General features: G+C 43.9%; 1 protein-coding gene across 1 annotated transcript in view; it reads right to left on the bottom strand.

The window, feature by feature from the left end:
- Positions 1-13,485, bottom strand: part of Baldspot (elongation of very long chain fatty acids protein baldspot) — a 215,760-nt gene extending 202,275 nt beyond the window's left edge. Inside the window, exon 1 of the mRNA XM_070083020.1 lies at positions 12,784-13,485. Coding sequence (XP_069939121.1) covers positions 12,784-13,214 — 431 coding nt within the window. The 5' untranslated portion in view covers positions 13,215-13,485. The remainder of the gene's footprint in view (positions 1-12,783) is intronic.
- Positions 13,486-16,522: the final 3,037 nt, after the last annotated feature.

Below are 16,522 nucleotides of genomic sequence, written 5' to 3'. Positions count from 1 at the left end.
TGAACACGGAGTTCCATGAATCTGGCCCTGGGGCAGAGTGCATGGGCATGTCATTTATCGCCTGTTCGAAGTCATTTGGCGTCAGGATAACATCGGATAGGCTTGTGTTAATCAAATTTTGTGGCTCTCTCATAAAAAATTCATTTTGATCTTCGACTCTCAGTCTGGTTAGCGGCTTGCTAAAAACTGAGTCATATTGGGACTTGAGTAGCTCACTCATTTCCTTGCTGTCATTTGTGTAGGACCCATCTTGTTTAAGTAGGGGCCCAATACTGGACGTTGTTCTCGATTTTGATTTGGCATAGGAGAAGAAATACTTTGTGTTTTTTTCGATTTCATTTATGGCTTTTAGTTCTTCCCGCGATTCCTGACTCCTAAAGGATTCTTTTAGCTTAAGTTCGATGCTTGCTATTTCTCTGACCAGTGTCTCCCTACGCATTTCAGATATATTGACCTCTTTTAGCCGCTCTGTTATTCTTTTCCGTCGCCTGTAAAGGGAGCGCCTGTCTCTTTCTGTTTTACATCTACTCCTCCTTTTTCTTAGAGGAATAAGCCTTGTGCATACATCGAGTGCCACCGAGTTAATCTGTTCTAGGCATAAGTTGGGGTCTGTGTTGCTTAGTATATCTTCCCAGCTTATATCGGTTAGGACTTGGTTTACTTGGTCCCACTTTATGTTTTTGTTATTGAAGTTGAATTTGGTGAATGCTCCCTCGTGACTAATCTCATTATGTCGGTCTGGGGCTCCGCGCATACATGACTGAACCTCAATTATGTTGTGATCTGAGTATATTGTTTTTGATATGGTGACATTTCTTATCAGATCATCATTGTTAGTGAAGATGAGGTCTAGTGTATTCTCCAGTCTAGTAGGCTCTATTATTTGCTGGTTTAAATTGAATTTTGTGCAGAGATTTAAAAGCTCGCGCGAGTGTGAGTTTTCATCAGAGCTGCCTCCTGGTGTTATTACTGCAACAATATTATTTGCTATATTCCTCCATTTTAGGTGCCTTAAGTTGAAATCCCCCAGGAGCAAGATGTTGGGTGCAGGAGCTGGAAGGTTTTCCAGACAGTGGTCAATTTTTAACAGCTGTTCCTGGAATTGCTGGGATGTTGCATACGGAGGCTTGTAGACTACCACAATGACTAGGTTTTGGTTCTCGACCTTTACTGCTAAAACTTCCACTACATCATTTGAGGCATTTAGCAGTTCTGTGCAAACAAGTGACTCTGCAATGTACAGGCCAACCCCCCCCCCCTTTTGCCTGTTCACTGTCACATCTGTATAGGTTGTAACCTGGGATCCATATTTCATTGTCCAAGTGATCCTTTATGTGGGTCTCAGTGAAAGCCGCGAACATTGCCTTTGCCTCTGCAAGCAGTCCACGGATGAAAGGTATTTTGTTTGTTGCTGGCTTTAGACCCTGTATATTTGCAAAGAAGAATGTTATCGGACTGGTGGTAGTGTTGGTACTGGGGGGGAGGGGGATTTTTTTTCCGGCATTAGTATCTGTATCTGTTGGTTTGGAGTGGAGGCCATCGACTGTGGTTCCACTCCAGGAATGACTGGATTTGGTGTACGATTTCTGCCATTTCCTGCCAGTTTTTTTTCCTTCCTGGCACTAAAAAAACCTCTCCCTCTTGAGTGGCTGTGGCTACCCAGGTTTTCCCATGGCCTGGATGTTTTGTATCTTTTTGTCCCCTTTAGATGGCATGCCTGGCAATTTAAGTTATAGCACAGTCTTTCCTGTACTGAAGAGGTACACAGTTCAGGGTGAAAAAGCTTACAGGAAGGGAGTTTGCATTTTCCTGTTGTCATATGGGCATGGCATTTTCTAGGGTGGTCATAGTTGCACGTCCCATCTGTTTTTCCAGATTTCCCATGCCAGCAGATACCGAGTGCATAGTATGTGCACAGGCTTGGTTTCCGTTTGCCTTGGGTTTCTGTGACTGTATTCCCTGTTGGTGCATGTTTCCCTGTCTTACTTCTATCCTCCCTAGCACCAACAATGGAGCTCCCACCAGTTGTTTTTGGTAATATATCCTCACTATTGCTAGTGGAGTCCTCTTGTTTGCTATTTCCTGCGGTATTTCTAGTTTGCAATATTGGTTTTATCTTATCTTTGACTACACTTGTTTCCCTACTATGGCTCCTGTCCCCTATGAGGTCATTTATATGTATTCCTTCCTGCGTATAATTCCCGACTACCTGGACAAAATCTCCAGCTTCACCATTACTGTCTCCCAGGACAGCATCTCCAGCTTCCCCATTACTGTCTCCCAGGACAGCATCTCCAGCTTCACCATTACTGTCTCCCAGGACAGCATCTCCAGCTTCCCCATTACTGTCTCCCAGGACAGCACCTCCAGCTTCACCATTACTGTCTCCCAGGACAGCACCTCCAGCTTCACCATTACTGTCTCCCAGGACAGCACCTCCAGCTTCACCATTACTGTCTCCCAGGACAGCACTATCAGCCCCCCATTTACTGACTACCAGGACATCACCTCCAGCCTTACAGTTTCTGACTACATGGCCAGTATCAAGGGCAGTACCATTCAGCCCAGACTTTTTGTTCCCATCTGTTGTAGAAAGCTTCCAGGTTTTCTATGAAAGCAGCTTTGATGTTGACCTCTTTTAATACCCTTGTGATTTTAGTCCACAGATTTATCTCATTTGGGCATACCCAAAAACACTTCCCTGTTTTAATACTGTTTGTAGCTAGTTCTTGGATATCTGCACAAGGGGCGTGACACCAATTTCCACAAAAATGACAATTTATGCATGTGGAAGCCCGTTTGTTTGACTGACCACAGACTACACACAGCTTCATAATGATTTGAATGGTTGATTTACTGCAATTCTACTAGCAACCTCTTGAATATTCTATTAATAACCTGCTAGGTAGTGCACAACGAAACCGTTTGAAACCAGTCCAGGGTTCGGACCAGTCAAGGGTTCGGACCAGTCAAGGGTTCGGACCAGTCAAGGGTTCGGACCAGTCTATCTGATCTGATTAGTGGGTCACTTATTTAAACCATACTGGTCGGTGATTTGAGCTAACACATGAAGGATCTACTGGAAATTATCTACCCGAGTAATATGTGATTTGATTGATACAAAAGTATAACTTGCGTGTTGAAGAGCCGGTGACTGCTGGCAGCTCCTACAATGACGAACGGTCGACCTCAACCCTTGTTTATCAATCGCTGTATCTAGCTTTTCTAGTTTTTTTTCCGTCTCCACCACAATAAATGCTATATTATCACTATAGTTGACTGGTGCAAATTTTGGAGGAAGGACGCTTTTTCTGTAGTAATAATTGCTTCTCGTTGTGTATATTGCGACCGCTGGTAACTACAGGTTATATGAAATTCACAGTATACGTCTGGTATTTCAAGAAAAAAGAAACTAATGAAAGGCACTCCACTCCACTAAGTACCATTATAATACTGGTTAGTTGCTACTACAACACTGTATTCTGCTATTCACTGGTATCACTAGATTATATGCGAGTACACTAGCAGGCCAGGAAGATTATTAAAACAGCTGACCTGTGGCAAGTTTCTGGCGACTTCTGGCACCTGCCTCTATAGGCTTATCACTTCATTTACAAATTCACCTGTTTTCAAATGACACTTTAGCCTTTATCATCAATATACTAGGGAGCCACTGTAGTATACACTATACACTATGTATACTCAATGTTTTCAGGGAGACTTTCTTTCCTCTGACACAAAGTTCAATTATTATTTTTTTCACACGGGACACAGGCCTATGATTCCCCTCTGGCAGTAAACTCTGCTAGGTAGTGCACACTAATTCTCCTTTTTTGACTCAGTATATAATGTTTTCCGCCCAAGATTGGTTCCAGGCGCTAGAGGGATGTATCGTATAGGATTGATGACACAAATTAAAGTTCTAGCACGTAAGAGCGACCGTGAAAACACCAGAAAACCCGGAGCACAAGGAGGCACGCTGACACTGTCACGCTGAAGGCTGCAGAGTCGCATCCTGGGACAAAACTGACCTAATTTGCGGGAAATGCTCAGCATAACAAGCGGCTCTCTGTATAGTAGTTTGTCAGTGATGTCTGAGAGGCTTGTATACCTTGTATACAAGGGACACACAACTCAATACACAGCTTTAAGAACATGTATGATAGGATCCAGGAAGCCACGCGTGTGCAAACCCAGACACGGTCACTTCAGACGGTCAGGAACTAGGATTCAACTCCCGCAAATACAGATAGGTAAGTGAGTAGGAGCCTGGAGAATGAAGTGAAAATCAACGCCTTGTCCCAGCACGGTAACTATCCATCACACCAGTGTCGTGGTGGTGCACCAGTGTTGTGGTGCACCAGTGTTGAGGTACACCAGTGTTGTGTTGTGGTACACCAGTGTTGTTGTGGTATACCTGTGTTGTTGTACACCAGTGTTGTGGTACACCTGTGTTGTAGTGGTGCATCAGTGCTATGGTACCGTGGTAACTATCCATCATACCAGAGCTATGGTGGTGGTACAGTAGTTACCGTTTATCCTGCACACCAGTGTTGTAGTGGTGGTACAGTAGTCACTGTTTATCTATCAGACCAGTGGTATGGTGGTGGTACAGTAGTCACTGTTTATCTATCAGACCAGTGGTATGGTGGTGGTACAGTAGTGGTACAGTAGTCACTGTTTCTCTAGCAGACCAGTGCTATGGTGATGGTACAGTAGAGCAGTCACTGTTCATCCAGCAGACCAGTGTAGTGGTGGTGGTGCAGTAGTCACTGTTCATCCAGCAGACCAGTGTAGTGGTGGTGCAGTATTCACTGTTCATCCAGCATACCAGTGTAGTAGTGGTGGTGGTGCAGTAGTCACTGTTCATCCAGCAGACCAGTGTAGTGGTGGTGCAGTAGTCACTGTTTATCCAGCAGACCAGTGTAGTGGTGGTGGTGGTGCAGTACTCACTGTTTATCCAACAGACCAGTTTAGTGGTGGTGCAGTAGTCACTGTTCATCCAGCAGACCAGTGTAGTGGTGGTGGTGGTGCAGTAGTCACTGTTTATCCAGCAGACCAGTGTAGTGGTGGTGCAGTAGTCACTGTTCATCCAGCAGACCAGTGTAGTGGTGGTGGTGGTGCAGTAGTCACTGTTTATCCAGCAGACCAGTGTAGTGGTGGTGCAGTAGTCACTGTTCGTCCAGCAGACCAGTGTAGTGGTGGTGCGGTAGTCACTGTTCATCTAGCAGACCAGTGTGGTAGGGGTGGTGGTATAGTAGTCACTGTTCGTCCAGCAGACCAGTGTAGTGGTGGTGGTGGTGCAGTAGTCACTGTTCGTCCAGACCAGTGTAGTGGTGGTGGTGCAGTAGTCACTGTTCATCTAGCAGACCAGTGTAGTAGTGGTAGTGGTGGTGGTGTAGTAGTCACTGTTCGTCCAGCAGACCAGTGTAGTGGTGGTGGTGGTGTAGTAGTCACTGTTCATCCAGCAGACCAGTGTAGTGGTGGTGGTGGTGCAGTAGTCACTGTTCATCCAGCAGACCAGTGTAGTGGTGGTGGTGGTGCAGTAGTCACTGTTCATCCAGCAGTCCAGTGTAGTGGTGGTGGTGGTGCAGTAGTCACTGTTCATCCAGCAGACCAGTGTAGTGGTGGTGGTGGTGCAGTAGTCACTGTTCATCCAGCAGACCAGTGTAGTGGTGGTGGTGGTGCAGTAGTCACTGTTCATCCAGCAGACCAGTGTAGTGGTGGTGGTGCAGTAGTCACTGTTCATCCAGCAGTCCAGTGTAGTGGTGGTGGTGCAGTAGTCACTGTTCATCCAGCAGTCCAGTGTAGTGGTGGTGGTGCAGTAGTCACATGTTCATCCAGCAGACCAGTGTAGTGGTGCTGGTGGTGCAGCAGTCACATGTTCATCCAGCAGACCAGTGTAATGGTGGTGGTGGTGCAGTAGTCACTGTTCATCCAGCAGACCAGTGTAGTGGTGGTGGTGGTGGTGGTGCAGCAGTCACATGTTCATCCAGCAGACAGGCCTGGTATAGTGGCGCCAGACTGGCACCTCCTTAAAACAAACATAACGCTACCCACCACATTCACATGGAAGACCCTCTAAGTACTAATAAAACAAAAGCTGTGTGCATAACCAATTTACTCTTGTAGTTTAATTTATTCAGTAGTTCTGTGAACCCGTACACAACATTCTTTTACCTTTACTTTACGTAAAAACGTACAAGTAAAGAATGTAAACAAAAAACTCGTAGCAACACAACATTTTATTAGAAAACGTTTCGTTCCTGGGAACTTCGTTAATCTTAATATTACATATTATGGTAAATTATCAGCATATATATATAGTATATAGGGAAAGAGACAAGGCGGGGGGGGCGGGAACTGAAGAACAGAACACACTAGGCAGAACGGAAGGAACAAATAAAGAAAGATAGTAAAAATGGGAAAGGAGAAAAGGTAAGAAGAGAAGAAAAGATCATGTCAAGTCACGAGTGTTCTAAAGTTTGGAGCATATGATAATATGAGAAAGGAAGGCATCTACAGGGACAAAACCAGCACTAAGACGTATACCAGGAAAGCTGTGTATCAGAGATGCTTCAATAATATGATGACTGTGAGGGAAAGAGACGTTAGTTGAGGGAGGCATCTGCTTGAAATGTTAAAATTAATTGATTTCTGAACTAGTGTTAAAAGCGGTTATCAATAATGCCTTAAAGTCTTCTTTAATTACAAGCCTGGTATCTCCATTTCATCAGTGACCACATGAACAGAGAACTATGCACGCGATGTCCATGTCGTCCAGGTTACAGGCGCATACTTATGTTCTCTAAAGGTGGTGTTCCAGAAGTTATCTCACATATTTTATTACAGCCATCACATATGATAACAGATATCTGTGTTGGTGTCTGTACTTAGGTTAGTCACCTTTCTAACCAGTTCTATGATGGTGGTAAAAGAACTGGTTGCCACACATCGTAAAAACTGACTAGGATACTACACTACACGGGAGGACAATGTACCTCTTATTGGGGACTGCACGGAGTCTTCACCTCTCATGCCAACTGGATTTCTGAACATTGATTTATGCTGTACTTCTTCATGGATGTCGATCAATTTTTTTTTTGTCGTCTGTATATTTATTTTTTTGAGCAGAGGGCCATTGTTGGGGAAAAAATCGTTTGAATTTTGCACACGTGAAAAACTAAGTTTTTTTTTTCCAGTTTCCTGAAGGATGTTTTGTTCCTTTAGTGTTTTTTTTTCTGTCTGGTATGCTTTATACCTGTAATTTCTCGGTGCAAGATTTTTATCTTGCAATATTTGCCTAAATGTCTTAAACAATACTCAGCAGCGTCAGCCTGGACGCTACTGCTCTTCCTCAACACAGATCACGCTCTTAACTATATAACCTAACATCCTAGTTATAATCAAAATGTGGGTAAAAATAGAGGTGGAAAACATTAAACAATGTGTACTGTGATTTAAAAAAAAAATGATTGAAGGCACGAAATGAAAATGTTAAAGAAAACTATAACGTCGAGTTGAGAACCATAACATTAACCGAGAAGGTGCTGCCATTTTATACAGAAAATTTTTTTGATACTGGTAAGTGTTTTGAGCTGGCAGACCACTCACCGCTTTATGCAATAAACAATACGACACAGAGGAACATGCAAAGTAAAAGTAACAATCAACATCTATTATATTCACAAGAAATTTAATGTTCGAGTGTAATTCTCGATCACTTTACGACTCCCTTTCAACACCTCAAGACACGTGGAACCTGTATTGCAATGACCACCCTTTTGCTAGGTCACCAATTTTATGATTACCTGGTATGATTACCTGAAGACCAAGGGCTCACTCGCCTCCCCCAGTCCCAGACCAGGCCTCCCGGTTGATGGCCTGATCAATCAAGCTCTTGATGCTACTAACCACACACAATCCAGTGACTGATCAAAAACTGACGAACTTATCAACATGCCACCTGAAGACAGCTAGGGGTTTCCCTTCTGCATTTGTGTCTAGTTTTTTTTTCAACAAACTGGCCATATCTCACCAAGGCAGAGTGGCCCAAAAACAAAATCAAAGGTCGTCTTTTCTAAATTTAGTAATTTAGAGAAAAGGGGTTACTAGCCCCTTTCTCACAGCATTTTAGTCGCTTCTTACAAGCATGGCTTACGGAGGAAGAATTCTTTTCCACTTTCCCTTGTTTAGTTTGTATAATTACAGATTTTCTAATTTACCAAGAATTTAGTGGATTCTGTGAGACAACTCGAGACTGAAGCTTCGCATCTGATTTTAGGTTATGTACGTTTTGACTGGCCAGTTTTATTACATAAAGTGGTTTCTTTGAATAGGATTTATATATTTATTTCAGGGGGGAGCGCTAAACTCACAGGGCTCATGCACAACCTTGGGGAATGAAAAGCAGTCAGATTACTACGGAATTAAAAATGACGAGCAAATTCGCTGACACAATTATAGGCCGAGTATTGAATTCTGAGGAGGATACTTTAGAATTTCACAATAACCGGCTCAAGCAAATTAATGCTTGAATTGGAAAAACTGAGATGCGACTCAATATGGAAAAAATATAAAGTCCTAATTGGGGAACGCGAAACTCTTAGGGGTCACACAGCTCTTGAGAGATAAAGGCCAATTAGGTTTGACCCAAGGAAAGGGAAGATAGGTCCAATTCCTTGGGTCGAGCTCTTCACCGTCAAGGCACCTTGAGGGGATGGGAATGAAAGTAACTGTGGTACCTATAAATTGAATACTGTAAAAAAATTGAATCTGATGTTAAAATGACTAAAAATTCTCGATAGCAAATGTCTGAGTCCAAAATCTGCACATTCCCTACGAAAGTAAGACTCTGCAGGAGATGCAACATTCCTCCAATTTGAAAAGCAGGGGCGCCATGAGTACGCTAAGAGAATATAGGCCCAACACTGTTCAACTGCCTTCCAGCATACATAAGGGGGATTACCAATAGACCCCTGGCTGTTTTCAAGGAGCTGAACAGGCATCTAAAGTCAGTACCTGACCAGACGGGCTATGGTTCGCATGTCTGTATACGTGCGGCCAGCAGTAACAGCCTGATTGATCAGGCCCTGATTCACCGCGAGGCCTGGTCATGGACCGGGCCGCGGGGGCGTTGACCCCTGAAACACCCTCCAGGAATACTCCAGAACCGCGGTGCCTAAATGTCCGAAACAAGACTAACAGAGTCCTTAGATTTATATTTATGTCAAGCAGTATAAGTGACATTATTACAATAATGGGGAAGTCCTAAATCCATAAGATAAGATTTCGTTCGGATTTTTAACCCCGGAGGGTTAGCCACCCAGGATAACCCAAGAAAGTCAGTGCGTCATCGAGGACTGTCTAACTTATTTCCATTGGGGTCCTTAATCTTGTCCCCCAGGATGCGACCCACACCAGTCGACTAGGGTTCATATAGCACTTGTGGGAATTAGAGGCAGTCGGGTTCGATCCAAGGAAGGGGAGAACAGGTCAAATTCCTTGCATCAAAAGCCCCTTCAAGGCATCAATGAATCCCTTTGAGGGTAATGCAAGTAACAGTAATGCGTAAGTCTTCAATAAGGTCTAGCATTATAATCACAACGCAGTTCTGGCCTCCATACTACAGAATAGTTGTAAATTATTATTATAATCAAAAAGAAGGGCTAAGCCACAAGGGCTATACAGCTATAGTTGTAAATGCATTGGAGAATATAGAGAAGAATCACGAAGTTAATCCACTGTATAAGAAACCTTTCCTGATCTCGTCTACCGCTAGTCAGGAAGAGCCTGGTCTATCAAGTCAACAACTAGGAGGCCTGTTCTGGGACCGGGCTGCGAGGGCAGTGACCTCCGGAAGCAACTACAGGTAACCACGTTGGCTGCTAAAGCGACCTTTTAGAATGAAAGAGCAGACTCACACTCAACCAGCTGTTGCTAAAAAACAGAACTTACCTCAAGCTGGTCCCTAACCTTACGTTGGCATCTAGGGTGACCTCAGAGCACGCCAGGTTTCTTTCTCAACCTCAACTTTCCCTGAACTGAGCGGCAACATAGCGGGCAAGCTGAGCACACACTACCCTCCCTGCGCCCTGAGTGCACTTTCAAGTTTATAAATTTCTTACTTCCAAGTTGAGAGTATCGATCCAGAGTGTCGGTTAATGATATCCTCACATATTTGTGGTTGCGTGGGTCATCTGAGCTCTTGTATTGTATAGGTCAGTAGGATATAGTTCCACTTCATCCGGTCATTCCATTTTTAAGATCTCCCTGAGATTGGTTAATATTTAATGTCAAGTGGTCGAAGAGAATTGAGACGGTTTTATTTCTAAGCGCCTTTAACACCATTCACCATGTTGAAACATTACCTTTTGTTTTTTATTCAATATTGTGGGCTGTACTGTACATCATTTAGATTCATACTGAAACGTTTTAAATACATGGAAATTGACACACACACACACACACACACACACACACACAGGGAAAGAGTATTCAAGACGACTAGTGCTTTTGAGTCCAGTCACTGTGTAAACATGAGACCTAATGTCGGTCAGTCTATTTAAACACTAAAAATGTTATTCATGTTCAAGCTTTCACAGATTCAGAACAATTAAATTTTCACCTACTTTTTACAATCTATTACAATTAAGATAACAATGATGCCATATCTTCTACACTTGTGCGAAGGGTTAAATTACAACAGAATAAAGAAAAGCAGTGGGCATGTCTATCAATCACCATACACATTAGAAAAGCGGAGCAATAAGTCATCTACTAATCAATAGCTGCGTGTGCATTAGACAACAGTGAACGTACACTAGGAGTGTGTATTTAACTATGAATAAAATTATAGTTTACTCTCTATATTTCGGATTAAAATATCCTAGACTCGTGGTGTACATGTGACCTGTAGTCATAATTGGCCCCTTGTGGTCGACAAACTTATTAAACCATCTACCGGCTAAACCAGCTTCAAGATAACATGATCTATTAATAATTAAGAAAATACACTGAGTATCCCAGACCGTAGTGTGTAGTCTAGTACACTGTAACTGTGCTATCCCAGAAGGACGTCATCAAAATTATTTATGTGTAAGCACGGCCCAGGTTATTATGTCGAGACTTACTCCCTTCTGCTGGTTCTTGATAGCGTCCACAAACTGCATCAAAACAGCATTACATGTGCTTTCAGCAGCAAGGTGCACAAAACTGCACATACTAAGCAAGATGATAGATTCAAAAGCAGAAGCTGGAAACTTTATTTGGGCAACGTTTCGCCTTGGACCTGCCTAGCATGGGCCAGGAGACCTGATGCAGTTCTCCTTTCTTCTCATGTTCTTATATAAGCCTGTTGTGCAGGTGAAATGTTGTATTAATGGTTTCCATTTACTGTTCTGTTGCCTGGAATATACCTGGAGAGGGTTTCGGGGGTCTACGCCCCCGCGGCCCGGTCTGTGACCAGGCCTTTTGGTGGACCAGGGCCTGATCAGCCAGGCTGTTACTGTTGGCCGCACGTACATCAACGTACAAGCCACAACCCGGCTATTCAGGTACTGACTTTCGGTGCCTGTCCAGCGCCTTCTTGAAGACAGCCAGGGGTTTATTGGTAATTTCCCTAATATATGCTGGGAGGCAGTTTTTCCACATACTATATACCAGTGTATACTAAGTTATGGTGGGACCACTAGCGTAGCTTAGAAATTAATACTATGTCTTTGTTGGTTTTTCCTTCGTTAAATATGTTAAATTTAAATTGTTATCACTCTGCCAATAATAACGTGCTTAACTGCAAACATTTAAACAAATTAAACCACGAGTCAGTAAATTTAACCTGAATGAAGGTTAAATTTACAAATGAAGTATGCAGTATCACTAGAAGCCTACCGCAGTGGTGGGGATGGGAGAGGGAACTAACCGAGCAGGTGGTGGTGGGATCAATGGTGGGACAAGGAAAAAGGATGTACAAAAGAATTCGAAACGAACAATTATGTTCAGTTAATCTACGTATAGTATATGAACATAAGAATAGTGGAATACTACAAACAAGCGTTGAAAATGACTGAGCAGGACCATAAAAAATGGTTATAACTATAACCATAATTTTTTAAAAATTATGGTTATAGTTATAACCGGTAAGCCAGCGGAAGGCCTCAGTCAGATGACCAAAAGTTCCAACAACGGGTCATCATCTGGCTAAGACCTGCGTCAGGGAATGTCCTGTTTTCTGACGAAACTTACCTAACCTAAGGATCTGTTTAGTAGGCCTACACTTGTATTCCCTTCACAAGCTCGGTTGGGTAATTCATTCCGCAGGAAGTCATGACTAGCTGCAGTTATGTCAACCCGGATACTCAGCACTACGCATTAGGACGAACAATTCACCTGCAGTTCAATATCCTGTGGAGTTCCCCATGTTGCTTGACATACTGGTGGTTGGGGCACATCAAAAACAGGTGATAATGATATAGTAAACATACTGCAGTAGACACTATGAGGACCATATGAGTGAAGGAAAACGGAAAGCCCCATCCTCTCTCTCTCTCTCTCTCTCTCTCTCTCTCTCACTCACACACACACACACACACACACACACACACACACACACACACACACACTACTCATGTTATCTATGAGTACTTCACGGGTGAAATGTTGACGTGGTGATAATTATTGAAGGGCTCTTAATTCAAGGAATGTGAACTACCGTCCCCGTCCTTAGTGCTATAATCCACACGTGGCGCTTCCCATCGTGTATACAGAACTTAACATTTAACTCACGGTTTTCCAGAGATGCAGACGGTAAAGCCAAGACCGTAGTTGGAGAGAAGATGAACCATCTCTGGCACGGTGCGAAGGGCTCCCAAGGTGCTGAATACAGCTAACACCAGGTTCCAGACTCCCAGTATCCCTCGCAGCTCAAATCTTGGTCGCTTCTCCATGAAGTACTGTCCAGCGTAGATAAAGGAAACGTACATGGTGATCCATACGAGGCTGTGCCACCAGTTGACACGCATCCACCCGGTGTAGTCTCCCACCTCGAACTCCTCCTCGAAGTTGAAGGTGAAGCCGTAGGTGTAGTTAGTTGCGGTGACGTAGTAACCATTTTCCTGTCTCGGTGGTACAGTCAAGTCGTAGATCACAGTTTTATTGTTTTGCGTCAGGGCGAAGATGGTGCTGTCACCCCAGCGATATTTATGTAATGTTTCCATTATCCCTCACTCAACAGGTGGCTGTGTAAATATTACACTCTTGATGATATGACAGCACTTGACAACGATGAAATATAAGTTCTATAAATTCACACTAAAGATTATGAAGTAAAGTGATGTGCCGCACGTGTTCGTGCGTGGTGTATACTTGGGAAGAGCTGCGAGGGTTCACCTCTACACCAGCACGGCTGGCAGCTGAATGAGTCAGTGATGCAGAGCTCGGAGCTTCGAGCCGTGTGCTCGTGGTCACAGCGGAGGACCCAGTGCGGGAGAAGTGGGTCACCCAAGACCAGCCGGACAGACCTTATCTACTAGACCTGCTGGAGTGCGCGCGCATCCAAGCACGATTCCGATTCTCAAGGTCCTTCATAAGGGTGATCCGTAAAAAAAAAAAAATAAGAAAGGAGCACTTTGGCATGCCTACTGGCCCATGCTGGGTAGGTCCAACTTATATCCACCCCGGAAATAAATAGTATAAAATACCGACACAATGGAAATATAAACATATATGCAGTATAATGTGATCCTTTATTGACTACGTTTCGCCCACACAGTGGGCTTTTTCAAGTCACAAACAGATCTACCTGGGGTGGAAGGTACGGGAGTATTTATAAATACTCCCGTACCTTCCACCCCAGGTAGGGGTGACTTGAGAAAGCCCACTGTGTGGGCGAAACGTAGTCAATAAAGGATCACATTATACTGCATATGTATTTATATTTCCATTGTGTCGGTATTTTATACTATTTATTTCCATTATATCCACCCCACACCTACCCAATCACTTGACATTTTTTTGGAGGGTTATCCTAGAGTTTTGAGACTCTATGACCGCGGGTTCAATCCCGGCCGGGGGTATGGTTTACACTATGTATGATAATTGTACTTACGTGAACCTTTGCCTAAATAAACCTACTTACATATATTGCCAAATCGGTACCTTCCGATAACCTTCCTAAATCTGTTCTTCTTTTCTAAGGTTTGTATTATGTTAACCGTCCCCCCCCCCCCCAAAAAAAAAAAAAAAAAAAAAGTTGGTACATATATCACAGGATGTGGTAACCTGCAGTGACAAGTCTTATCAGTATGGAATGTAGATTGTACTTCACATCACATACTGGTGTTTCCTTCCCTTGGGGGAGGTGCCTTGAGGCCGGTGAGGTGCTCTTGATCTAAGGAACTAGAATTATCCTCTCCTTTGGATCGACCCAGAATGCCTACCATTTCCCAGGTGCTATCCTAGCATCATCCACGTAGATTTTGCACTTCCCCTCGATTATAAAAATAATGTTCCTCTCCCAGCATGTACAATTTATTATTATTTGTAATAATGTTGCTAGAATTACCCACAATATGTTAGGTAAAATAAAATATGTACAACTAATGTCACATTATTATTGCTAGGTATGTTTTCGCTCCCCAGGAGCAGCTTGACAAAGCTCCTGGAGAGCGAAACGTTGCCACAATAAAAATGTCGCATTAGTTGCACATGTGTCCTTTTACCTAACATTATTACTATGACTCGCGAAATCGTAATAAAGCGATTGCAAAAAACAAATCAGGGAACGGGATGGGTTTTGAACCCATGACAAGTGATTATTATTATTATTATTATAATTATAATCAAGGGGGAAGCGCTAAACCCGGAGGATTATACAGCGCCTGGGGGGGATGTGGAAGCCATTCAGGCTTAATTCGGGGAACTGGAGCACAGATCCAATTCTCTAAATCAAGAGCCCCTCACCAACATCAAGGAACCTTCCTTGAGGGGCCATGACAAGTGAGACCTCGACTAACTCACTCGTCACTGGATCAAACCTCACCCGTTCCCTGACTTATTATAAGATTCACGGGAGTGCTAGACCCGTAGGAGGGGGGCATACAGCTCCTGGGGGAACAGGAATATATCCAAGGGAGTCCCGCTCCAGTTCCTTGGACCACGAGCCCCTCACCGGCATCAAAAGAACCGCCGTGGGGGGGGAGGAGGAGTGGGCTGGCATGTACAGTCAAGAGAGAAAAAACGAAAAAAAAAAAAAACCGAGCATATCCCCGACACTGCGGTATTTGTTACGCTTGCAGGTCTCACTGAGTCACTGTCCCCTTCAGTGAAACTGTCGTTCACCACACAATTCCTTTCGAGGGCGGCGCCTTGATGCTGGGAAGGGGCTTTTGATTCAAGGAATTGAATTCAAGCTACCGTCTACGTGGAGGGCATTCCGGGGATCAACGCCACCGCGGCCCGGTCCACGACCAGGCCTCCCGGCGGATCAGGTTCTGATGAACGCGGGTGTTACTGTTGGCAGCACGCAGTCCAACGTACGAACCACAGCCCGGCTGATCCGGCACCGACTTTAGGTATCTGTCCGGCTTCCTCTTGAAGATGTTAACTAGGGGTCTATTGGTAATGCCCCTTATGGCTAGTGGGAGGCTGTTGATCAGTCTTGGGCCCCAGATACTTATTGTGTTTTTCTTAGTGTACCAGTGACGCCCCTACTTTTCACTGCGGGCAAGTTGCATCGCCTGCCAAGTCTTTTGCTTTCGTAGGGAGTGATTTCTGTGTGCAGATTAGGGACCAGTCATAATCTTCCAGGTGTAGATTATGACGTATCTCTCTCGTCTGCGCTCCAGTGAGTACAAGTCAAGTGCTTCCAGGAGTTCCCAGTAGTTAAGGTGTTTGATGGAACTTATACGTCCAGTAAAGGTGGCTAGCTGGTCTAGTGGCTAACGCGACGGGCTGGAGTTTTGAGACTCTCTGACCGCGGGTTCAATCCCGGCCGGGGTATGGTTTGTTTGCAATTGTGTCATTACGATTTCGTGAGTCAAGGTTCTCTGTACACTCTCTAGATCTACAATTTCACCTGCCTTGAATGGAGATGTTAATGTACAGCAGTATTCCAGCCTAGAGAGAACAAGTGGTTTTAAGATCATCATTAGCTTAACATCTCTTGTCTTGAACGTTCTCACTATCCATCTTATCAGTTTCCTCGCAGATGTGATAGTGGCATTGTTGTGATCCTTGAAGGTGAGGTCTTCGGACATTACCACAACCAGGTCATACTTGCTTACCTCACGTCCCCAGACACTGTGACACTGACTGCCGAGAGAGAGAAGCTCTTGATCCAAAGAATTGAACCCATCTTCCCATGAATCGAACCAGTTGCTACTCATTCCCTCAGGGTCTGTATGACCCTACAAGTTTAGTGCTTCCTCAAGAAAATAATAATGGATTTTCACCCACTTTAGCACTTCCCATAAATAAAATAATTATAATTCATAAGGTCTTCGGCTAATTGTAAAGCTGACTTTAC

The sequence above is a fragment of the Cherax quadricarinatus genome, chromosome 8, assembly GCF_038502225.1.
Source record: "Cherax quadricarinatus isolate ZL_2023a chromosome 8, ASM3850222v1, whole genome shotgun sequence".
NCBI lineage: Eukaryota > Metazoa > Arthropoda > Malacostraca > Decapoda > Parastacidae > Cherax > Cherax quadricarinatus.
This window is presented reverse-complemented; position numbering and strand designations above follow the sequence as displayed.